This window comes from Momordica charantia (assembly GCF_013281855.1).
Source record: "Momordica charantia cultivar OHB3-1 chromosome 6 unlocalized genomic scaffold, Mcharantia_2.0 BLBB01000006.1, whole genome shotgun sequence".
Taxonomy (NCBI): Eukaryota; Viridiplantae; Streptophyta; class Magnoliopsida; order Cucurbitales; family Cucurbitaceae; genus Momordica; species Momordica charantia.
Genome location: NW_028275164.1, coordinates 5,821,301 through 5,842,472, shown reverse-complemented (window position 1 = coordinate 5,842,472; position 21,172 = coordinate 5,821,301). Strand labels below are relative to the sequence as shown.

The window sequence follows — 21,172 nt, the reverse complement described above, 5'->3', positions numbered from 1 at the left end:
AATGGGCCCGTTAGGAAGCCCACGGTGACTAAAAAACAATTATTATTCAATGGAAAAAACAAAAGAAATAAAAGAAAACTTGGCTCTTTAGGAAATTTCCTTCACAGTCTCTTTTTGTTGAATAAAAAAAACAAATAAAAAGAATTCGTATATTTTATGTATTAAAATTAAAATATCCGATTGTAGTACGATTGCATGTGAGTAAACAAATGGAAAAATAATTAACCAGAAATTAAATTATATTGTATATTATTATAATTTAAGATGTTTTTGTTGGAAAATAATATTTGAGGAGAGAGAAAGGGAGAGAGTCAAAGATTGTCAACAAATTGCGTTGCGGCCGCAAATCTTGAAAATATAAAACAAAAAAAGAGATTAATAAAATTATGCATCTAATTTCCACTCTTGAAACCGACGTTGTCTGAAACATATACATCTCGGTAATGGGGGAAACCGGCAACAACCGGTCACCGGTCACATACTCACCTGAACGACACGTGCACTCACCTGACAGTGCCGACATTTACTGTTGTTTAAGAGGAGGAGGAGAGAGAAGAAAAATAATAATAAAGAAATTGAAACCCAACAACAACCATACCCCACCACCACCACCACCTCCTCCACCTCCGGCGCCGGACCGCCGCGACCTACTGGACTAACGGCGACAGCCTGCCAGGGCTGCTCCGGCGCCACCGCCGCGGCCTCCTCCCCGGTGGGTCCGAATCCGATCTCATCCACGTGCTCATTTTTATGAGTATCTCAACCCCAATGCATCGTCCCATCAATATAATCTTAATGTTAATTATATTAAACTAATTAATCTCAGCCTTTGAGCTGTAATTTTACAACCCTAAGTAACATTCAACAGCATAACAAAAACTTGGGCTCCTCCATTTACTACCACAACATATGACTATTTTAATTAGACTAGAAAAATATATTAATCATTGAAATATGTTTATATTGATTTTTACTAAAAAAAAAATTTATCTTTTAATATTTGTCTATTTTATTTAGTGAAATAAGTGGGATAACAGATTCTAACTCATGACTTTATGGCTGGACATAGATGAATTAAACCGTTTGAGTTTTTCTCAGGTGACTAATATTTGTCACACTGTCCAAAGTAAGAAATATATTGTGATCCAACTAAAATGATTTCTTCCATTAGTGATTAAAACAACATAATCATTTTTTAACACATAATTTTTAAAGTAATAATGACACGCAAGAATAATTTTTTCCAATAATAGAATATTTTTTTTTGGTAAATCACTACAATTAATCAACCAAAGTCTCACAAATAATGATGGCATATAGATAGCTAGTTTGTGACATTTTTGGGATGCCATGGAAGAGTTTTGATTAAAATTATTTCAAATCACTACTCTTACAATCAGGAGTTGAGTTGGCCATATGGGCAAGTGGAAAGGTGGAATTTGTCTCCTTCTCTCAGGGGTTCTAGAGAGAGAGAGAGAAGTATACAATAACATAATTTATTGTCATGCAGGTTTGATATTGTTTTGTCTCACAATTAATTAACTTTAATAAGGGGATTAGACAAATTAAAATATAGTATATGATACGAAAACATGTGTTAAATTATAATTTATTGTTATGTCAAATCATGATGATTGGAAGAAAAAAGTTGGGTGAGCTAGAGACTTGGAGCAATGGACATGGTCAATACATTTCATGCCAACTATGAGTACAATGTGATAAATGAAAACAATATTACTTCACTTTTCTCTTCTACCCAATTTTCTTTGCCTTTTTCCTCTTTCATTTTTTTTTTAATTTTCAATATAACTTTAAATCATAGCCACACTTAGATTTCTGTTCCATCTTGACACATTTTTTATTTTTTATTTTTTAGATTGGAATGTTACTAAATTATTTTTTTTAAGGAGCTAAGGTGGTACATAAAACTAGAGTTATAAGATAATACACTTCAATATATTAGACATTATTAGTCTAATCTCTCTATTTTTCCAATTGGATACAAAGAATTTTCTCAAATCCATTCAGTGTTTGGTGCCTTTTTAGTTAGGGAAAATCATTGTCCCTTTATTATTATTATTTTCTTCTATTTTTAAAGTGCTATAGGAGTACTTTTGCTATAGTAGCAAATTGAAATTCAATGGATCCACATTGTTTTCTTCTTATATATTATATGATTTTTTTAATATTGATAATTTATTCATGCATATGCTTGAACTAATTAAGATCATATTCATTTTCAAATATTTATATATTTTAGTTTCATGTTCTATCTTTGGAACCTAAAATTTAATGATTTAAAAAGTTAACATTAAGACATTTCGACTCCACACAATTTGATTTGCCATATGTGACTTCAAATGATTGTCAACGTAGACATCTATTCAATTATAAGATAAATGAATAAAAGACATGTATCTAATGTATTTAAGTTTCTCTAAAAATAAATGTGTCTGGATCGTTAGGTTCATAACAAAGTATTCATATCTCAAAAAAAAAATAATTTTATGAATAGAGTAGATTACACAACTTTTAGAATCTCAACATTATTGATGTTTGCATTATTCTAACTAGAAATCAAAAAGAGATTTGTGCGAGGATGGTAGACAGACATTCATTTCTCTATATCATTTTTTTTATTTATTAAAAAGATTCACATGAATAGATCATATATAATCTTAACCATGTCATCAAATAACCATTTATTTATTTATTGACAACTCTCTACCATATTGAGAGAACTCTCTTAATCCAGTCCATTAACGACCCCTACTTAACCTAATTAAATGGAGCTATAGATTGAAATTGATTGATTAGAAGGATGGGATTAATGGGTTTGACAAAGTAGGCACTTATTATTATTATTATTATTATATTATTTAGTGTAATTGTTGGCTATATTATGAGCTATGTTATTATATATCGTTGTTTTTGGTTTTAGCTTTCCGAGTAGAACAATTAATTAATTAGCCTAATTAAGATTTGTGTCCTCGACATGACAAATATTTTCAATTTCCGTTTACTAACTACCACTACTTCCCAACTAATTTACTTTTACATTAACAACTAAGTTAAAGTTACATCTTTTTGTTAACTAAACTTAATTTTGGCCCCACCTCTAAGGATGTAGCTTGCGCTTCTTTATCAATAAAGGTGTCAAAATTCTATTCAGTATGTATATATATAAACTACCATTTACAATTATTGTGGGTAAGAAAATTCTCATCCTATTTATTTAATTTGTTTAGACGAATGATGACCTCAAAAATAATATTGATGTTTCACATATCTTCTAGAAAAATATCTCTTATAATTTTGATAAATTTATTTGAAAATTTTGGAAGGTGTTTATCAAATGTACATGTTTTCTAAACGTTAAAAGAAGTGGACTTTTCATGATGTTTTTTTAAAAAAACGTAGCGAATGACTTCTCCCGACAAAGATATGTCGATGATTTTTCCGACGAAAAATTGGTACTTCTTCTACATTTTTGGTGTCGGAAAGAGTCCCTTTTTTTTCCCTTGTAGGTGTGTTGTGGACTGATTTTTTACTATAACCGTTTTTTTAAAATTCATTTTAACTTATAGATATGAATAAAGAATTAATACATCTTCTTTGAGGGCGAAGCTAAAAATTTTCATAGGAATTGAGAGAAATTTTACATTTTAATTTTTTATATATATAATATTTCAATTTTAAAAGAAGGATGGTGAGCTTAATATCAAAAAAGTTTGATATCTCTCAAATCCAAGTCTTGAGATGGGCGTAGGTACCCTTGAACATAGGGAGCAAAGCTCCGACTCTCAATTATTAAAAGAATCTTATTTTTTTTAATATGATTTTCTTAATCTAAGAGAAACCGAGATGATTTTGTTTCCTTTGACGATTCTAATATTTCACAAGCTTATTAGGTAACAAATAACTTTTTAGATCATATATATGCAGCTTCCCTCTGTTTCCATATTGGGGTTCATGAAATTCCATAGATTCACGAAAGCGATTAATAATGATACTGCTAAATTGAATGATGCAACAAAAGAAAACAAAACAATAGCTACTGCATGTATGGATGTGATTTGGACCCATTCCGAAACCTTAATTGAAATAAAATTTGTAGATTTTTTTTTTTTGACAGATGACGTTTCAAATTGAGTGCATTACGTTACTTTTTTCAATACATAAAAAATATATTATTTAAGGTATACAAATCTGTAACCTAAAGAAATAAACTAAATTTGTTTTGACAGTCACAGCAAAGAAACAGATCAGAGGTGGTTAATGAAAGCGCATACAGCGGCAGCTGAGGAGCACGTGCGATTGCCTTTGATGCCATTATTGGATCACCAATGGCCATGCCTCTGCCTCTAATTACATTTCTGATTTTAATTCATCGTTATGCTAAATTTTGCTGTTTAATCATCTTTAATTAAACTGTGAACATAAGAAAAAAATGTAAGTAGCAAGAGATTAGGGAAGGAAATCAGCTGGCATTATTTTCTTTAATTACCAAATGCCTTAGCTTTTAAACTATGCCATTTTCTCCCCAAATCCCAATTAATTGCTTTGGAAAACTAAGGTCAACTTCCCCCTCCAATTAAAGAACCTTAATTACCTTAAAAGTGCTGCATTTTTCAAAATGTGGATCTCACGTTGACTTAGATTAGTATAAAATACTACTTCGTTATTGTACTAGGTTTATTATTAACATTAATCCTATAAAGTTCATATACATAATATATGATGACGTGGAATCAATATCATATGGCTTACACTATAGGTTCTCTAAAATTTGGGGTATCGACGGCCACCCACTATTGTAACAGATGTTACGGGTCTCATTCCTGAATAGGGAATCCCAACTACCTGCTCCACGAGACTTGAACCAGGATGGGGCATTAAGGATCCTACATTGAAAAAGGAAGAGACCTTACAATAGTTTATAATAGATATGAGTTACTCCTCTCATTGCCATTGTCAATTGGTTTTGAAATGGAATTCCAAATGAATATTAATATGGTACCAGAACCCAAGATCCAAAAATGGGATATGGCCAAGATTGATAAGCCAAAGAAGCCACGATCTTGAAGAGGAATGTTAAGGATCCCAAATGGAACCTCATGAATATTAATAAATGTAAATGGGTAACCCGAAGGTGGTAATTTGCCAAGTTCATATTAGAATTGAATTGAACCATTTTCCAAGACTATTGAAGCTTATAATAAATACTTATTTAGATGAGTGCACATGCAATATGTTTAGTCTTCTAGGAGTCATTTGAAATCAGCATTTAATAACCCTTTCGAATAAACTTTTGAAGGAACCCAAAATTCGTTTAAAGCTTAGAACTTTGTTTGGTATGAAATGTGAGGAAGGGGAAGGGGAAGGGGAAGGGGAAGGGGAAGGGCAGTGCCCTAGAGAGAAGGGAGTAACCCCAAAACAGTGGGGCATTCCTTAACTTCGCAAAAGCTTCCACATGTATGACATTCAATTGTTGCTGGATTTTGACCTTCAATTATTTTGGTCTTATAGTATATCACATTAAAAAAAATAATTTATAGGGTTTTGTTGAAGCTTGGGAGAAGACACCAATGCCAATAGGTCTTAAGTTTCTGTCCCGTTCACATTCAATGAAAAGGTATATATCTTCCTCTTGAAGCCAATCCTCAATAATGTGACTTTTTTATGCTTACCACAAAATTCCAATTCTTTTAAACCCAAATACACCAATAGCGCATTTTTTTCTCTCGTCCCGGGTGTGTTCAGGCATCTTAAACGTGAATAAACTATTTATAAACCAAAAACACATGCATGACTATCCTATTCTGATACCATCTTAAACTGTCCGACAACACCAATAATTTTAGAAAAATATAGAATATCAACTAACTAAGTTCTAACAATAAATATAACAAATAAATGAGAAATAGAGAGAATAAAGGACACATTGATTTATAGTAGTTCGATCAATACAATCTACACTTACTGTGACGATAAGATCATACCATCTTAAACATGAATAAATTAAACTGATGGATTATATCGGAGTAAATTTAATACTTTTTATAGAGATCTTAACAAGGTAGGAAATTTGAATTAAAAATTTTGAACTCACGATGAAGTCAAGAGCAGAAGTTAATAAGATAATAGCTAGATTATAGTATAGTTTTGATCAAGGGGAGATGGAGATTGAAAGTAGAAAGTTATTAACAAATTTCTTTGGTTATGTTACACATGTCTCATTGGGCAAGTAGAAAGTCAAAGTAAAGACAAGTTTGATTGTGTTTTTCAAAGAAAAGAATGGGAAATGGGTTATATTGGAGAAAAGCTATAAGTTTAATCGATGCAGCCCCACAGAAGGGAAAGTTGCTGAATCGTCATAAACAAAAAAAAAAAAAAAAAATCACTTTCAATGATTTGACCCATTTTGAGTTTGAGACCTGAAACCAATCCAAGTAAAAAGAGAAATTGGGCATAAGAAACTCGGAAAGGGAGAGTCTTCTTTACAACTATATAGGATAAAGACAGCTTTTACTTGCTCAAACTTTAATGCGGTCTGGGCCACCATGTCCATTTAGATGCGCCCTTTTAATCTAGGAGCAAAATATTCATTGATTAAAAAAAAAATGTCAACAAGAATATCACGGTTCTTAATTTATCGAAATTTCTACGAACATTTGAATTCTTGTCCCGACTAGATTTATAAGATTTTTTCTTTTCCTAGTCTCTCTTTAGGGTCGATTCATAATTGGAATGATCTTTCATCGATAATTTTCAGAGTGTACTCGTTGCAAATTTATATTGTTCATATTATGTTTTTCAAAAAACATAATGATGATCTGTAAAAGATCGGGTTTGTTTGGTAAGAATCCTATTTCTTGTTTCTGTTTCTTCATTTTTAATAAAGAAAAATGAATGACATGACTCCAATATTCATGAATTCAAGTATGGTAGAGCAGTCTTTTTATTTATATTGTGGAACAAATTTTGAAATGAGAATAATGGATGGAGAAACTTGTTTTGGTTGTTTCCAAAATTTATATATAATTTTGTGAATGTAAAAAAAAAAAAGAGAGAGAAACAAGAAACATAGTTAGTTGTAAAATGCTTAGATGTCGTCCTAAAAAATTGATTTTTTTCTGTGAAAAAAAAAACTGATTTTTATTCTACTTTATTTTGTTTATTTTATGGTGATAAATGTGAAGACAGATGCTAGCCCGTAAAAACTTACTTTCAACTATCCTAATTTTTGTAGATGGGTTGATTGTATTATTATTGAAAAAGAATAATAGCTTTTTTATTCGTATGGTATGGTTGAGGTAGTTGAGTTTTAATATCCACTAATTACGCCGCAGTACTATTTATGCCATTTAGATTGTGACATATCCAAAATTAAATAAAACCAACACATTAATCTATCAACAATCAATTTCTCATACTTTACTAACCTCCTCCTCTTCTCTACTAATTATTCCACTCGAATTGCCTTTTTTTTCTTTTCTCCACTCAAAGACAATTGATAGCATAAAAATTTACATCTCCAATAGATTCTTTATACCAACTCAAAATTGCCCATTGAACTACTTTTGGAATGGAGTTCAGCATTAAATTATTGGAATTCACCGGCCATTAATATTATATATATATATATATATATATATATATATATATAAGAGCAGGAGTAGAAGACTCCTTGGGTTTATATTTAAAAAAATAAAATAAAATTTAGTACTTTTTGGGGTTTAGTGTAGACAAAATGGATTTATTATTGAGTATTGATGAGTTTATGAGTTAAACTGGTGTATTAAAGTATTATAATTGAGATTCTGCCGTTGCTCTGCATAAAAATCCTACGCATCCCAAGGCCTGGACCATGTGAAATTCTGCCAATTAATTAATTTAAGAGGGGTTCTTTTTTTTTTTTTTTTTCTAAATGTTAAGAATATAGTTAACAAGTTGGTCCCGTAATTGGGGTAATGAAGTGACTTAAGCTTCCATTTAACCCCAACAAGGTGGGTCATTAATATTGTGATTCCTTATTAATTAATTCTAATTAATCACAACTAATTCTACCTAGCTATCTTGTTTTGGATCGTGATGTGACATCTGTCCCCTCAATCTTTCAGGAATTACAACAGACCTTGGAAAATTAATTTCCATTTTACCCATTTCATTAAAATAGAGAGAGATAGAGAAAAAAAAAGAGGAGAGAGAGAGAGATAGAGAAAAAAAAAAAGAGGAGAGAGAGAGAGAGAGAAGTGGAATATGGCATTAATAAGCTCCAAAAGTCAGAAAAAGGACTAAAACTTAGAGGAGCTATCAGCTGCATAATTAGAGCACAAACAAACATTACACACACACCTAAATCCCCAAAACCAAAGAAAACACCAAAAAAGAGAAAAAAAGAAAAATTATATGAACAGATGGAGGCGAGATAGATTGAGGAATTCAATTCAACGCCCCAAAAACCCAAAACCCAAATCTCACATTATTATTACTCAGTGTCACTAGTAGACAACCGTAATTGGCTTGGCCCCCTTTTTCGATTCAGAAAATCAATGTGGTTTATATATATATATAAAAAAAAAAAAAGAAGAAGAAACAGGGGGCTTCAAATAGAAGGAAGAAGAAAAAGCACACGCGAATGGCAAGGCAATGGAGGAGGAATAATTCTTTTTTCCTTTTTTGTTTAGTGTTGCCACAAGAAAGCCTCAAAGGCAGTTGTATCTTCCGCCATTAATATTTGGTCTGTGAACAACGACCCATAATCGTCTTCCTGATCCACATTCGCATTTACTCTGTGGTACCAGGGGTATGAGTAGAGCCACCCCTCCACTGAGTCGACGAATACGAACTCGTTCCCCAACTCGGCCGTTTCGTAACTCGTCCCCAGACTCGGTAGCTCCACGATTTGACTCAGCTCCTCCGGGCACAGAGCAGAGGAAGAGGAAGAGGAAGAGGGGTTTGGGGTTATTTCCATGGAGGCGGCCTTGGCGGCGGCGGCCTGTACATCTCGGGGCGAGTTGGACGCGGGTCGTGGGAATTGATCGGCGAGTTCCGGGAAGTTGAGAATCGCGGAGTTTCCTTTAATGGTGAGGGCAGCCACGTCGTGGGCACGCGCCGCCATTTCTGGCGTGGAGAAAGTCCCCAGCCAGATCCGGCTCTTCTTTCGGGGCTCGCGGATTTCGGATACCCATTTCCCCCACGCCCGCATCCGGACCCCACGGAAAACCGGGTGCTTGCTGTTGTTATTACCACTAGTCTCCCGTGGCCGTTTCCGGTTGGACCCGACCGCCGCCCCGGACGACGTGGACGGCGAAGGCGGTGAAGAAGAAGAGGAAGAAGACGACGACGACGCCGCCGGCTGATCATTCTCAATGCTGGCTCTCAATGCCATTGCAATTGCAAACGAAAGACCAGAAACAACGAAGCAAAATAGGAAACTGTTTGTAAACTAGTTTTGGACAAGGGGAGGAAATGAAGTGAGGGGAAACGTGGGCTATTAGAAGTTAAGTCACCCCTACACGAATGGGTATAATGGGGTTTATATAAAGGAGCCATCAATGCCCCTTAATCACTCGAGATATTATAATGGATACGGGAGTAGAGGATTATTTCTCCCATGAAAAATTCAATAATTTCATCTTTTTTTTCTTTTTTCTTTTTTCTTTTTTCTTTTTTCAAATAATAATAATCTCACCCACCACCCTCTTTCCCATCATCGTAGCCTATCTTTGGTTTGTCTCTTACAAATAAAGATTTATGTTATTTTTTTTTATTATTATAATTTTTATAAAATGGGAATTAAATATAATATGAGTTTTTAGAGGGATTGGGAAGGACGGTGAAGGTACAAGGAGTAGGGGGTGGGTGATCCCTCCCAGGCTGGATTAGTGGTGTGGGACAATTTTTTTGGGTTTTTTTTTTTAATAAGAAAATTTTGAAAATCTTAAAACAGATAATTGAGAGATGGATGGAATGGGCAAGATGATAGTGTTCAATGTTAATGTTTGTAGGGTTCTTACAATGTTGAGGCTGATAATAATAGATTTTTATTAAATAAAATCAATTTGCCATTTCTCAATAATTAATGATTTTGTTACATTACACTTCTTCCTCACCTAGAAGAATTATTGCAAATCATCGCTATATTGTAAGCCCTTCCTATGTTTTATATGTATGTGTGTGTATAATTAAGACGACAGTGTATTCGCAAAATCTTGATGAGTTAATTTTTTTTTTCTTTGTTTTTACCCTTAAGTCTAATCTTTAAATAAGTGAGAGAAATTGTTGATTTATGATTCCAGCTTGTTTGCCATGTCAGCAAATAGTACCAGTGTTAGTGTTGAGTTGATCTTGTGTGAAATACAAGAGATAACATACTTTTTAGAATGTAAGACTCCATCTTTTGAGGGAGTCTTTGCCATTGTACAGTGACCATGACCATACCTACTCTTTAATGGATTTTCGATGGCAAATAAAACATCCTTTGATAGTAGAATCATCCTCCCATTGAATGCCAACAGATTTTTCACCGGTCAAAATCTCATGTATGTCGAAGCCAAGCTAAGATTTCCTTAAGGATATCTTGGCCATTCCTCCTCATCCTCCACGTGTCAGGACTGAGGCCTCGACACACATGTCTCTACGAGGGAGGATGGCATGTTTGTATTAGTTTTGACCTCCTAACAAAAATTATTCTACTTTGAGTTTATTTTCTTTCTAAAAAATTTGTGACTATGTGGGTTTGCTTTTAGTTGATTATTGGACATTTTAGTGTCTCAGTATAAGTGGCTCTTTTACCGGTGGTTAAGTTTGAGTCCTCTATAATTTACTTTTAAATTTTTCGTTAGAATTAATTTTTGTAGAATCTATTAGTTTTTTTAGTACAACAATATGCAAAGTGAAATTTTAAACACGCAAATTTTTCATTAGAGATATATACCTTAACCAGTTGAGTTTAATTGCGATTTATTAATGAATTCATCAGTAATAATATTCTAAAACATTAATTTCATTCAATTTAGAGTTGAATTAAGCTTTAATGAAATTGAAACTTTAAGCTCGAATTTAAGGTAAAAGACGTATTAGACGGGATATTTTAGATAAAACAAAAACGATTTACTCCTAAAAATAGACATTTAAAAAAAGATTATATATATATATATTAATATTGAGGTCAATCTCTCACAGTCGTTAAACGCATACCCAAAAAGAAAACAAAAGTTACTAATAGAAGCAGCAGCCATAGGATGAGAATATTTATTTTTAGACCAAAATCCATTCAAAATGAAGCCTATTATTGGGCAACCATTATACCATAATTCCCTAATTTCCTTCTCTCTTTTAACCATCAATTATTGGCGTTATTTTATTTTTCTCTCTTCTATTTTTTAATTTGTTTCTGATATTATCTATTAATATTGTGTACAAATTCAATGCACTTGTGTTGGTTTCTGTTTAAATAAAATCTCTCCCCTCTTCCGCGTGTGTGCCTTAGAAATGCCCTTTTTTGAAGCGTGTTGCTGCTTCCAAACTCAGCTACTATTTTGGTACAATATTATTCTACACAAATTCTCCTTACACTTCCAATTTCATTTTGTATCCTTCTCTTATTTAAACACCAAAAATATGATCAATTTGCTTTTATTTATTTTATTCAAATAGTTAAGAGCAAACTCTAATTGAGTCGCAAGAAAATATTATGTTTCATTTCGATTTTGTAAAGTCCCATCCATCCATGACCATTTTGATTTTGTAAATTATGTCTACAATTCTTTTTCCAATTTAACCAAAAAAAAAAATGTATAAAATCCTAGTCAATTTTGAAAATATATATTTCAAATTTTATTTTATTCTAACAAAATTAATTGAAAAAAAAAACCAAAGTGATTATTAATTCTTCAAATGCTAGTTATAAACAAGGTTCTAAATACTGATGTTAATCGAAATATCGAGGTCTCAATTTTACAAAAATATTGATATCTTATTCTTATACACTGATTAAGACATTTATCTATAATATCCAAAAGGATAGCCTGAATGACTTAAGGGTTCAAGGAATATCCTTATGGCCAAAAGGTCATGAACTAGAATCTCCACTCCCACCTGTGATATTATTATTTTATTTATATTTTCTTACATCAGAAATGTCAATTAATCTCTTAGGTCGATGTTGATGAAAAAGCAGAAGTAAAAAAACATAGAGAGAGAGAAGGTAATAGAGTAATGTGTGGGGGTCCAATGGAGGAAGCATAATTAATCAGCCACTATTTAAGGGCATGGCGTTGGTTAAGTGGTTGCAGTATTTTTGGTCTCCCAAAGCATATTGTAAAATTAATATTCTTTTTCAATAACAGAGCCAGCCGCATGAAATATTTGAATTAAGGCAGCCACAGCCACAGCCATACCATATACCATACCATATCTAAGAAAAAGAAATATAATAAAATAAAATTAGTCTCTTTCTTTGTTTGTTTTTGCATATATTATTTTAATTTACTTAGTTGAGAGGGTACATTAAATTGAGTAGAGCGAATCTAGTACTAGAATCATGCACATTTTGGGACACATTTAATTCTCACACCTCTGTCCACCTATGCATTTATCTTTAACCATATTTCACTACCATACCTAAAATACCTTTCCCCTACCCATATAAAATTATGTATTTTAACTTCCAACTCTATAGGTAAAGAAACAAAATTATTCATAAATGCCGTGTGACGATTGATGATGTATATGAACGAGGGATCTAATCAGTTTTAATTTTGTGTATCTTTAACTAATTTCAATGGACAATTGTCTAACTCTATAATATTTAATTGAGTGTCAAAATGTCATCTAAATAGGTAGTCACCATAACGTGTTTTAGATCAATTTAGGTCACAAGGTCACGCTAAAAAATTCATTTAATGATTGTTATTAATTTTATAGAAAGCTATTTTTATTAAGAGCATGATCATTGATGGTGGTTTTTTTTTTTTTTTTTTTTTTTTTTTTTTGTGGTTGGTTGGTTTAGTTACCTAAATGGTAAATGATTTGGTGTTGGGTTTTGAGAGAGATCTAAATGTATGTCCAAATTATTGATTAAAATTAATGTCAATGACTAAAATATTTAAACATTTAAGAGACTAAAACAACACATTTGAAAGATTAGGACTAAAATAAAACATTTGAACATTTTGGATTAAAAAGAATGAGGTCGAAATAATATTTAAGGGACAATCTTGAGTTCTCAATGTTAAAGACAAGAGTATTCTCGTACCCCCAAATATCTACAATAACATGATATTGTCTACTTTACTTTTGATTTTATCTCAACTAACCTATATAGTTTCAATATATGTCCACGTGAGCTCATTAACGTACATAATCACACCATCCATATGTAAAATAATTTACAACAAGACATTCACGAGAACTACAATTGTTTTTCTAATTTAAAGATTAAAATAAATAATTGATCCCGACAATTCACTAACTAAAATAAAATTTAAACATGAAAATAATAATACATTGAAGGTAAGCAACTGGAATAAAATGGGAAAGGCAAAGTACAGTGAAGGCTTTTAAAGTCTTCTTCACTACCATATTAAGAAAAAAAAAATCGCATATATCTCCAGAAGTATTACAAGATTTTATTTATTTATTTATTTTTATTATTGAGATTAGGATTTGACATATCATTAGCCATCTCACAAAAGGGAGAAAATGGTGGTATAAAATTGAAATTCAGAGTAATTAAATAGGGTTTCAACTCTTAGCACTAAAGTTTATTTAATTTTTTCCCCAATTAAACAAAACCCACTTTCCATGTTTATGGAAGAAGCCAAAATTGGTCTAAGCATGAAATGAACTGTGAAAGAATGATTCTTTAATCCTCTAATCAAGGAGTACTTAAATGTCAGAAAGTATATCAGTTTAATTTATATAAGTGTCAATCAAAATATTCCTCCTATAAATATCTTTAAAAAATCATAAACATTTATAGAAGTTGTTTGGGTTAATAAATTCAAATGTCACACTTCCTAAGTACTTTCTATATTATTATTAAATATTATTATTAATATTTTAGTGATACTTTTCGACTTCTTCATTTATTTTTCATTTATTGTTATTTTTTTGTCATAATATCATCAATGGGAGAATTTCAAACGTTGAAAATAAGTTATTTCATATATTTTTTTTAATCTAAAATTTTAGAGAATGAAAAACAACACAGGATTACAAAAAAAGATATTTAAATTAGATTAAATTTAATGACCATCTAAAAGAAAAAAGAAAAAAAAAAGGTTGAAGATGTAATTGAATGCTTGATTTGATGAGGTAAAGAAACACATACTCATTAATTATATGTCATTAAGAGAAGAGAGCATATAAAATTTGCAGGGGGAAGTGTGAAAAATCAGAAAGAAATTAAAACATACAAACATTTATTTGATGATTGTAAGAAATTAATGTGGATGGTGATTGAAGCTTCAATATTGAAACAGTACTACTAGCCCATTAGGCCATGGATCCGACCCTATGATCCATTTAATATGTGGAGCCATCCTTTTTTTTTTTTTTTCATTTTCTAGTTAAACAAACCATTATTATTATTATTATTATTATTATTATTATTTTAATTTTTATCCAAGTTCTTGATGATTCTATCTCATTCACATGGAAATCCATGTGTCCTCCATGCTCATGACATTTCTTTTTAAAATAAATAAAATCCAATATCTCAGTGTCATCTTGGTTTTTTTTTATCCATTAAATACTTATTAACTAATCTCCTATATAGTATAAAAAAAAAAGGAGAAAAAAACTAATCTTGATGTTTCAAAAATTGTGTATAAAAATTTGACTAAAGTTTCAAAAAAAACCCAAAAAAAAAAAAAAAAAAAGAAGAAGAAGAAGGAACAAAGTAGTTTATTATTATTATTATTATTATTTTAAGTTGAACACTGAAGTATTCTTAAACAGGAGAAAATGATACTGAACTCTGAGAGACTATCAACAAAAGATCTAATTATTTAACCAGAAAACTACAGCTAAAGTTGTTTTCAACTTATTATTGTTATATAGCTACCAAATGATTAACTATTTTTGTTCTTTTTTTAATTATTTTGTTTTTGGACCATGTATATATTACGAAGGTTTTAAATATCAATATTGATAGAAATGTCGAGACCTCAATTTCACAGAAATGTTGATAAAATATTTGATGTATATTTTTATAACCTTTCAAAAAAATAAAAAAAAAATTAGAAGAATAATCATTTCATCTTTTTAAACGACTTAAAAATAATTAATATTAATATTGTATTAATATTAGTGATATTTTTAATATTTTTGTCGTTTTTTTTTACAATACTATGAAAATGTCAATTTATCTTTCATTTCGATGTCAAACTTATAAACACATAGAAATATCGATGAAAATGTCTTTAACACGATGAAAATTTAGTACCCATAGAAGCAAAGGTAAATGGATACCGTAGTTGTGGTATATTATGCATTTATTAACTATAAAATGTGCTGCAAGAGCCGTCAAGATCAGCTGCGGCTTAGGTTTCGTCCTTGGCAGTCTAAAGAAAAGATTGAAAGAGATTTTTCTTTCCTTGAGTACAAGATTGAAAGAGATTTTGATCAGAATCATTGGAAACAAAAGTAAATAATTTAGATTGGGAAATTGAAATTGAAATTCACCATCTTCAATAATGGTGGGATATGGGACTGAGACTTAATTCTGATTGGCTGGCAAATTTCCATCTTTTAATGCACTGGGGACACTTGAAAATCTGTCAAAATTTATTATGGTTATTGGACTTATGAGGAAGGAGCGATGGGTAATCAAGACAAGAACTAAGGACCCAGAAGGAAGAAACCTGATCACACACCATTCATCATTCACAAGACTCATTTTGCAACCCCCACAAGAAAAGAAAATTTAAAAAAAAAAACTTGCCATTTTGTTAACTTAGATCACTAAATTCAAGGGGCCCACAATCACTGGTATTTCTTATTTCTAGTTGTTTTTGGGTATCCCTACATGATCATCTGAACCTTCATTGTGGGAGATCTTAAAATATCTGATCATCAGGGTCCCTTTGTTGACAGTAACCCACTGGGTTCATTAACATCATACAATGGCACATTGTTGTGTGTTCTTCATAGGAAGCTTCATGTTGTGGCGCCATATTGGCCATGATATATCGCGTAGGTATCTGATTCTGATTCCCGGTGATACGATTTTTGAAGGTGGGTCTCTTCTAGTGAAGGACTGGATGGACCCAGTGAGTGAAAACATTTATTGCATTGGATGGACGCTGTCGATGATGATTGAGAGGGTAATACCTTCCATTGTGGTCCTGGAAATGGATTCCTACGAACCACAGGGCGGCGGTATCGGTATGATTTGAAATCTGGAGTCTCACAGCCAGATGCAGAGGTTGCTGAACAAAAACCACAAAGTTTCTACTGAAATATGACAAACAGTCATCGTTTTGTTTTTACCAGTCTACTTACTATACAGAAGCGGAACAAGGATAAAAGATCATATGTACTTGTACAAGAGCACTGCCACAGTTGCAATCCATTTTCAAGTCCTTGGCATGATCCATCTGAAGTTGAAGGAGATCTTTTCCAAAGAGAAGCTGTTATTTGGGAGTTTCCTGGATCTTCTCCGTATCTTCAATGCGGTACTTTCAGTTTCAGCATTTTTATCTCAGTTTTATCTGAAAAACTCTGTTATACCAAATGGAATGAAGAGTCATGTGGAAGAGGTCATACTTCAGGGGCTTGGGATGCCAGAGGAAGTGCTTCTGTACCTTCCTGACTCGGAGTTGCATCTCAAGATATCTGTCTTTTGGTATCGAAAGCAGTATGTCTTGCAAGTTGGGGATGTCCTTTTCTGCAACAATCACAGAGAATGCTTCCCAATCCAACACTTCAAAAAATGGTGGCACAAAATTGTCTGATATGATCACAGGTACACACTCGTAAAAGATGGCTTCCACGACCCGTGGACTGTTGACCTCGTAACCCTTTGGACAGATGCAGTATTTGCTGCTCTTCATATGCTGGATGTAATTCATTTTGCTTGCAACACCAGGTGGCATTGGACCAAAGATCTTCATATCAGGGTTTTTGTCTTTCCAATACTTCAGCAGGATCGGACGTACGTAACCGTGCATGTTCCCAGCATAGAAGGCTAGAATGTGCCTCTGTGAAGTGGGCTTTCCTCCAAGATCTCTAAGTGGATTCCTCGCCGATCGTACATAAGTTTCTGGAAGAGACACATCTCTCCCAATTTTGAAGCCAACTGTTACATCAGCATTGCAAAGAGCTTTCATGCAGTGCTCCATGTGGTGCCTTGTCTCGTAAGGAGCCTATAAAACTCCAAAGCATCGTGTTAACTCTAATGGATGGTACAATCTCATCAAACTCACGTGAATTATATCAAGCACAATCATACTCCAGTTAGAATGATTAGAACAATTGCATTACAAGCATGTTACTGGAATGACTTGGTAAATCTCATCAAACTCACGTGAATATCTAGAACTTAATACCACTGATCTAAATAGAGTCCAAATTTGATAAGGAATTGGACGGGGAAAAAAAGTGAGAAGATCAATAATTTCAGGAACGTGTACCCAATCATGGCATGCAACAAGAAAATGATCTGCTCCACCAGTTCTATTCCAGTATGGATATTTGGCTGCTATCTTTTCTGAGTATTCCTTTAAAAATTGACGAAGATTTGTCCTGTTATGAGAATTACGCACATAGAGTGTGTACTCCAACATCCGAGAACTAAAGGGCATATAAAACAGGTGAGCCTTTCGAGGATCCTTTACAACAAAACGTTTGTTTCCCTCCATCAGTTTCATAAACCATCCTTCAGAGGCGTATAACCCCTTCATTATTGGTTGATGAAAGATGGGCTTATTTCCATCCCTATAGACATAGATTTTGAGTGTGCGCTCCATGAGTTCATAACTCCTGAAATCACAGAGAAAAAGTTTGAATTGGACCGCTACAACAACGTGATTGACTTTCTAATTTTTGCCAGAACTACATATCAAGTTTTAAAATAAAGGAAAAGCGTAAGTAGCTTAAAATTATAAGATAACTTAACAGAGTAAGTGAGAAATCAGCACAGTAAACCAATTGTGTGCACTATTTTTTAGCAGACTTATAATGTGTTTCATCTAAATTTTAGATGTCAGACAAACTATTAAGATTTGAAGGGCATGTGTCACTAAGCACTTTATTTCTTAAATAATTATTCTGTTCATCCTAACACTTCGCTCTTTATATTAATGTTGTGAACATGGCAGCATTATTCCATGTCATGAATGTAAAGAACAGCAAACAGTAACTGAAGCATGGAAATAGCTCCTAAAAGGACTATGCACCTTGCGGATTGCTAAATATACAAATCATTCATTTCTAAAAATATTTTTAAGCACTCTTTGATTTACTCTTTGCCTCATTTAACCCATGGGTAAAATTTGGCCGTTTTATTGAACACAATTAACAATTTGGCTCATGCTATGTGCCACATGTATTGATTCCATTAAAGCTAACGGCACAATTTGATTGAAGGATACAATGAGGCAAAAAAAGGAAAAAAGACATGGATGCTTAAAATCGTTAAAACATAACAGGGTGATTAATCAGATTGTGCATAACCCCACAGGGTTTTACTTTCCAACTATCGCGTTCTCTAATATCGAACCCATGGACCCGTGGTTGTACATGGAAATGTCATTTTAACACAGTGAATAATGCGATAGGATAGGATACAAGCATTGGCTTTACCTTTTAAACATGGAAACATTACGGAACAAGGGAGCATATAGTTCTGCATCATTTATGGCTGCAGCTTGCTCAATCTGCGACCTGGCAGAAAAAATTTCCTGATCACGCAAAGAGGATCGTCGTGGTCTCTACATAAAACAGAACAAGGTTAAAACCCCAGCATAGAATACGTTCATCATCAAATCAATAGCTCAAAACTAACACAAGCATCCATACCATCGCACGCGATGACCTGCGGTGGCGCAATAAAATACTGTTCATCTCTTGAAATGAAGTTACGGACTTTGGTGGCATTTCACTCTTCATCTTCTTCCTTTTAGCAATTTGTTTTGAATCAGTTTCTGATACTGTCTGATTATTCAGCAGGTTGACAGCACCAACAGGTGAGCTTATATTTGGTATCAAGTACTCTGTATGAGATGCGTTAACAGGTGAAGCTGGGATCTGTAGCATGGAGGTTGAAGAATTGAAAGTCGTATCTGTATCCTCAGGCTTCTGTGATGACGAGTCTTTAAATTCTTCTAACTCACCAAAATCCATATCAATTTTATCAAATTCTTCAAACTCATTCCCTGAAATGATAGTATCATTTGGTTTCACAAACTGCTTTAAGTTGAAGTCAAAACTTGATTCCCCGTCCACCTGGAGAATAGAATCATTCACCCGATTCGTAGTGCCTCCTGATTCCTCGTCATTTGGTTCAACGGTCTTTGCAGATTCCAAACCAATGTCATCATTTCTATTAAGAGATAGCTCATAACCATCTCTAGGGCTCTCCTCCTCCTTTACAAACATCCCTTTGCTATTCGGCGTGCTTCCATGTTGAAATCCTTTCACAAGAATATGATTATCAGTGTTCCCAATGGGAGTCGAAGTATTAGCCAAATCCAGAATCGTAAGAGGGTTGCGAACCATCGTTAATTTGGCTGAAGAATGCACTGTCTGGATGTCATATTGATCATGTTTTTGAACCTCATCATCAGGAAGTAGGGACCGAAGAGCATCTCCATAAGGAAGTAAAAGAGATTGAAATAGTACGTAAGTAAAAGCCACTACGCCCACCACAAACAACCATCTCCGAGTTTCGATGTGACATAGCTTGCAGAGAGGTAACAGATACTCCATGACAGGCAATTCAATGAGAACACAAATGTTGAAAACTCGGCATGTTAACTAAACAACTTCAACCTAAGAAATTAAGCTCTGCACAATTAGGGAGAGGCTGTTGTAACTATCATAATCCAGGTAAAAGGAAAAGGAAATTGAACCCAGAACCATTTTTTTCCGGTTCGTAAGATTAAATCTATAAGCAATTGGCGAGAACTTGAAACGAAGCTTAACTCACCTAAAAAGAAGTTAAAAAAAAGTTTGAAGAAGATGAAGTCGAAGCATGAACATTCGGCTCCTGAGAAAATAAAAAGAAACGAAAAGCACTTAAGTCGAAGATAATCTTTACCGACCTTGCTCGAATGGAAAGCTGAATTTAGCTTGAAATAAGCTTCTGTTTGCGATCGTGTTGAAGCCCTAGTGAAGTGAAGCAATATTTTCAGCAAATCTAATAGCTCCAATGTCACTCATTGCGTTTTCCCTCTTGCTCCCGGCAATGGCGATTTGAAGCAGAAAGCATGTTGCAGACAATTTCATTTCTCACCGAGAAAAAAAAAAGTTTATTTTTTCTTTTTTTGGTTTCTGAAAACTTATTTTTTCCATTGATAGAGACGGAAGGTAAAAAAGAAAAAAACTTCTCTAATTGTCTTAAAAAAAAACTATATATTTTTTTTTTTTTGAAATGTCAAGAAAACATATTTGATCAAAGTTAATAGACCAAAGAATAACATGGTGACTTTGGTTAGATATAAATCCTCAAAGATTTATTCTCTTTTAAACAAATTATATCTTTTAAATTTATTTCAGATTATTATTACTATTTCTTTTGGTCAATTTTTAAATATGATAATTTTGAAGCCTATTACGGTTTCTTCTTTTAAGAACTGGTATATATCATTTTACCTTTTTCATTTTTTAATTAATAGGCTTGCTGAAGGGATTTTTTTTTAATATTGTTTTTAATTAAATTTATTTTTAAAATAATGCAGATTTATTAGAAAAGATGGAAAAAATGCAACTTTCGAAACTTATTCCAAAAATAATGTTGGTGTAAAAAACGTGGGGCTTGGTTGTCTCTTGAAGAGACGACTATATGTGACTATCTAGGCGGTTTGGAAAAAAAAATATTGTTTGTATTATATAATATTGAATAGTAGTTCTTATGTTAAAAAGCTTAGTGGGTGTGTAGCTAATTTGTAACCCTCCCATCCCAAGTTCAAGTCTTGGATATAAAAAAAAGTTGGGATGG

At 32.8% G+C, this 21,172-nt stretch overlaps 2 protein-coding genes across 4 annotated transcripts; both read right to left on the bottom strand.

Annotated features, from left to right (window-relative positions):
• Positions 1-8,246: 8,246 nt before the first annotated feature.
• Positions 8,247-9,549, bottom strand: LOC148210593 (ethylene-responsive transcription factor TINY-like). The gene has a single exon (XM_088126186.1). It carries the CDS (start codon positions 9,392-9,394, stop codon positions 8,687-8,689), a length of 708 nt encoding a protein of 235 aa, XP_087982312.1. The 5' UTR covers positions 9,395-9,549; the 3' UTR covers positions 8,247-8,686.
• Positions 9,550-16,443: 6,894 nt separating this feature from the next.
• On the bottom strand, positions 16,444-20,498 carry LOC111014583 (putative glycosyltransferase At5g03795). 3 transcript variants are annotated; one of them, XM_088125329.1, is made up of 5 exons: positions 20,277-20,498; positions 19,033-20,019; positions 18,817-18,944; positions 17,646-17,994; positions 16,444-17,378 (listed from the first exon to the last, which is right to left on the bottom strand). In XM_088125329.1, exons 2-5 carry the CDS (start codon positions 19,939-19,941, stop codon positions 16,710-16,712), a joined length of 2,055 nt encoding a protein of 684 aa, XP_087981455.1. In that variant the 5' UTR covers positions 19,942-20,019; positions 20,277-20,498; the 3' UTR covers positions 16,444-16,709. The 3 variants fall into 3 exon arrangements, with proteins under 3 accessions (XP_087981455.1, XP_022145066.2, XP_087981456.1); XM_022289374.2 differs by having other exon boundaries at positions 19,033-20,004; XM_088125330.1 differs by lacking the exon at positions 20,277-20,498 and having other exon boundaries at positions 19,033-19,646; positions 19,729-19,867.
• Between the last annotated feature and the right edge of the window lie 674 nt (positions 20,499-21,172).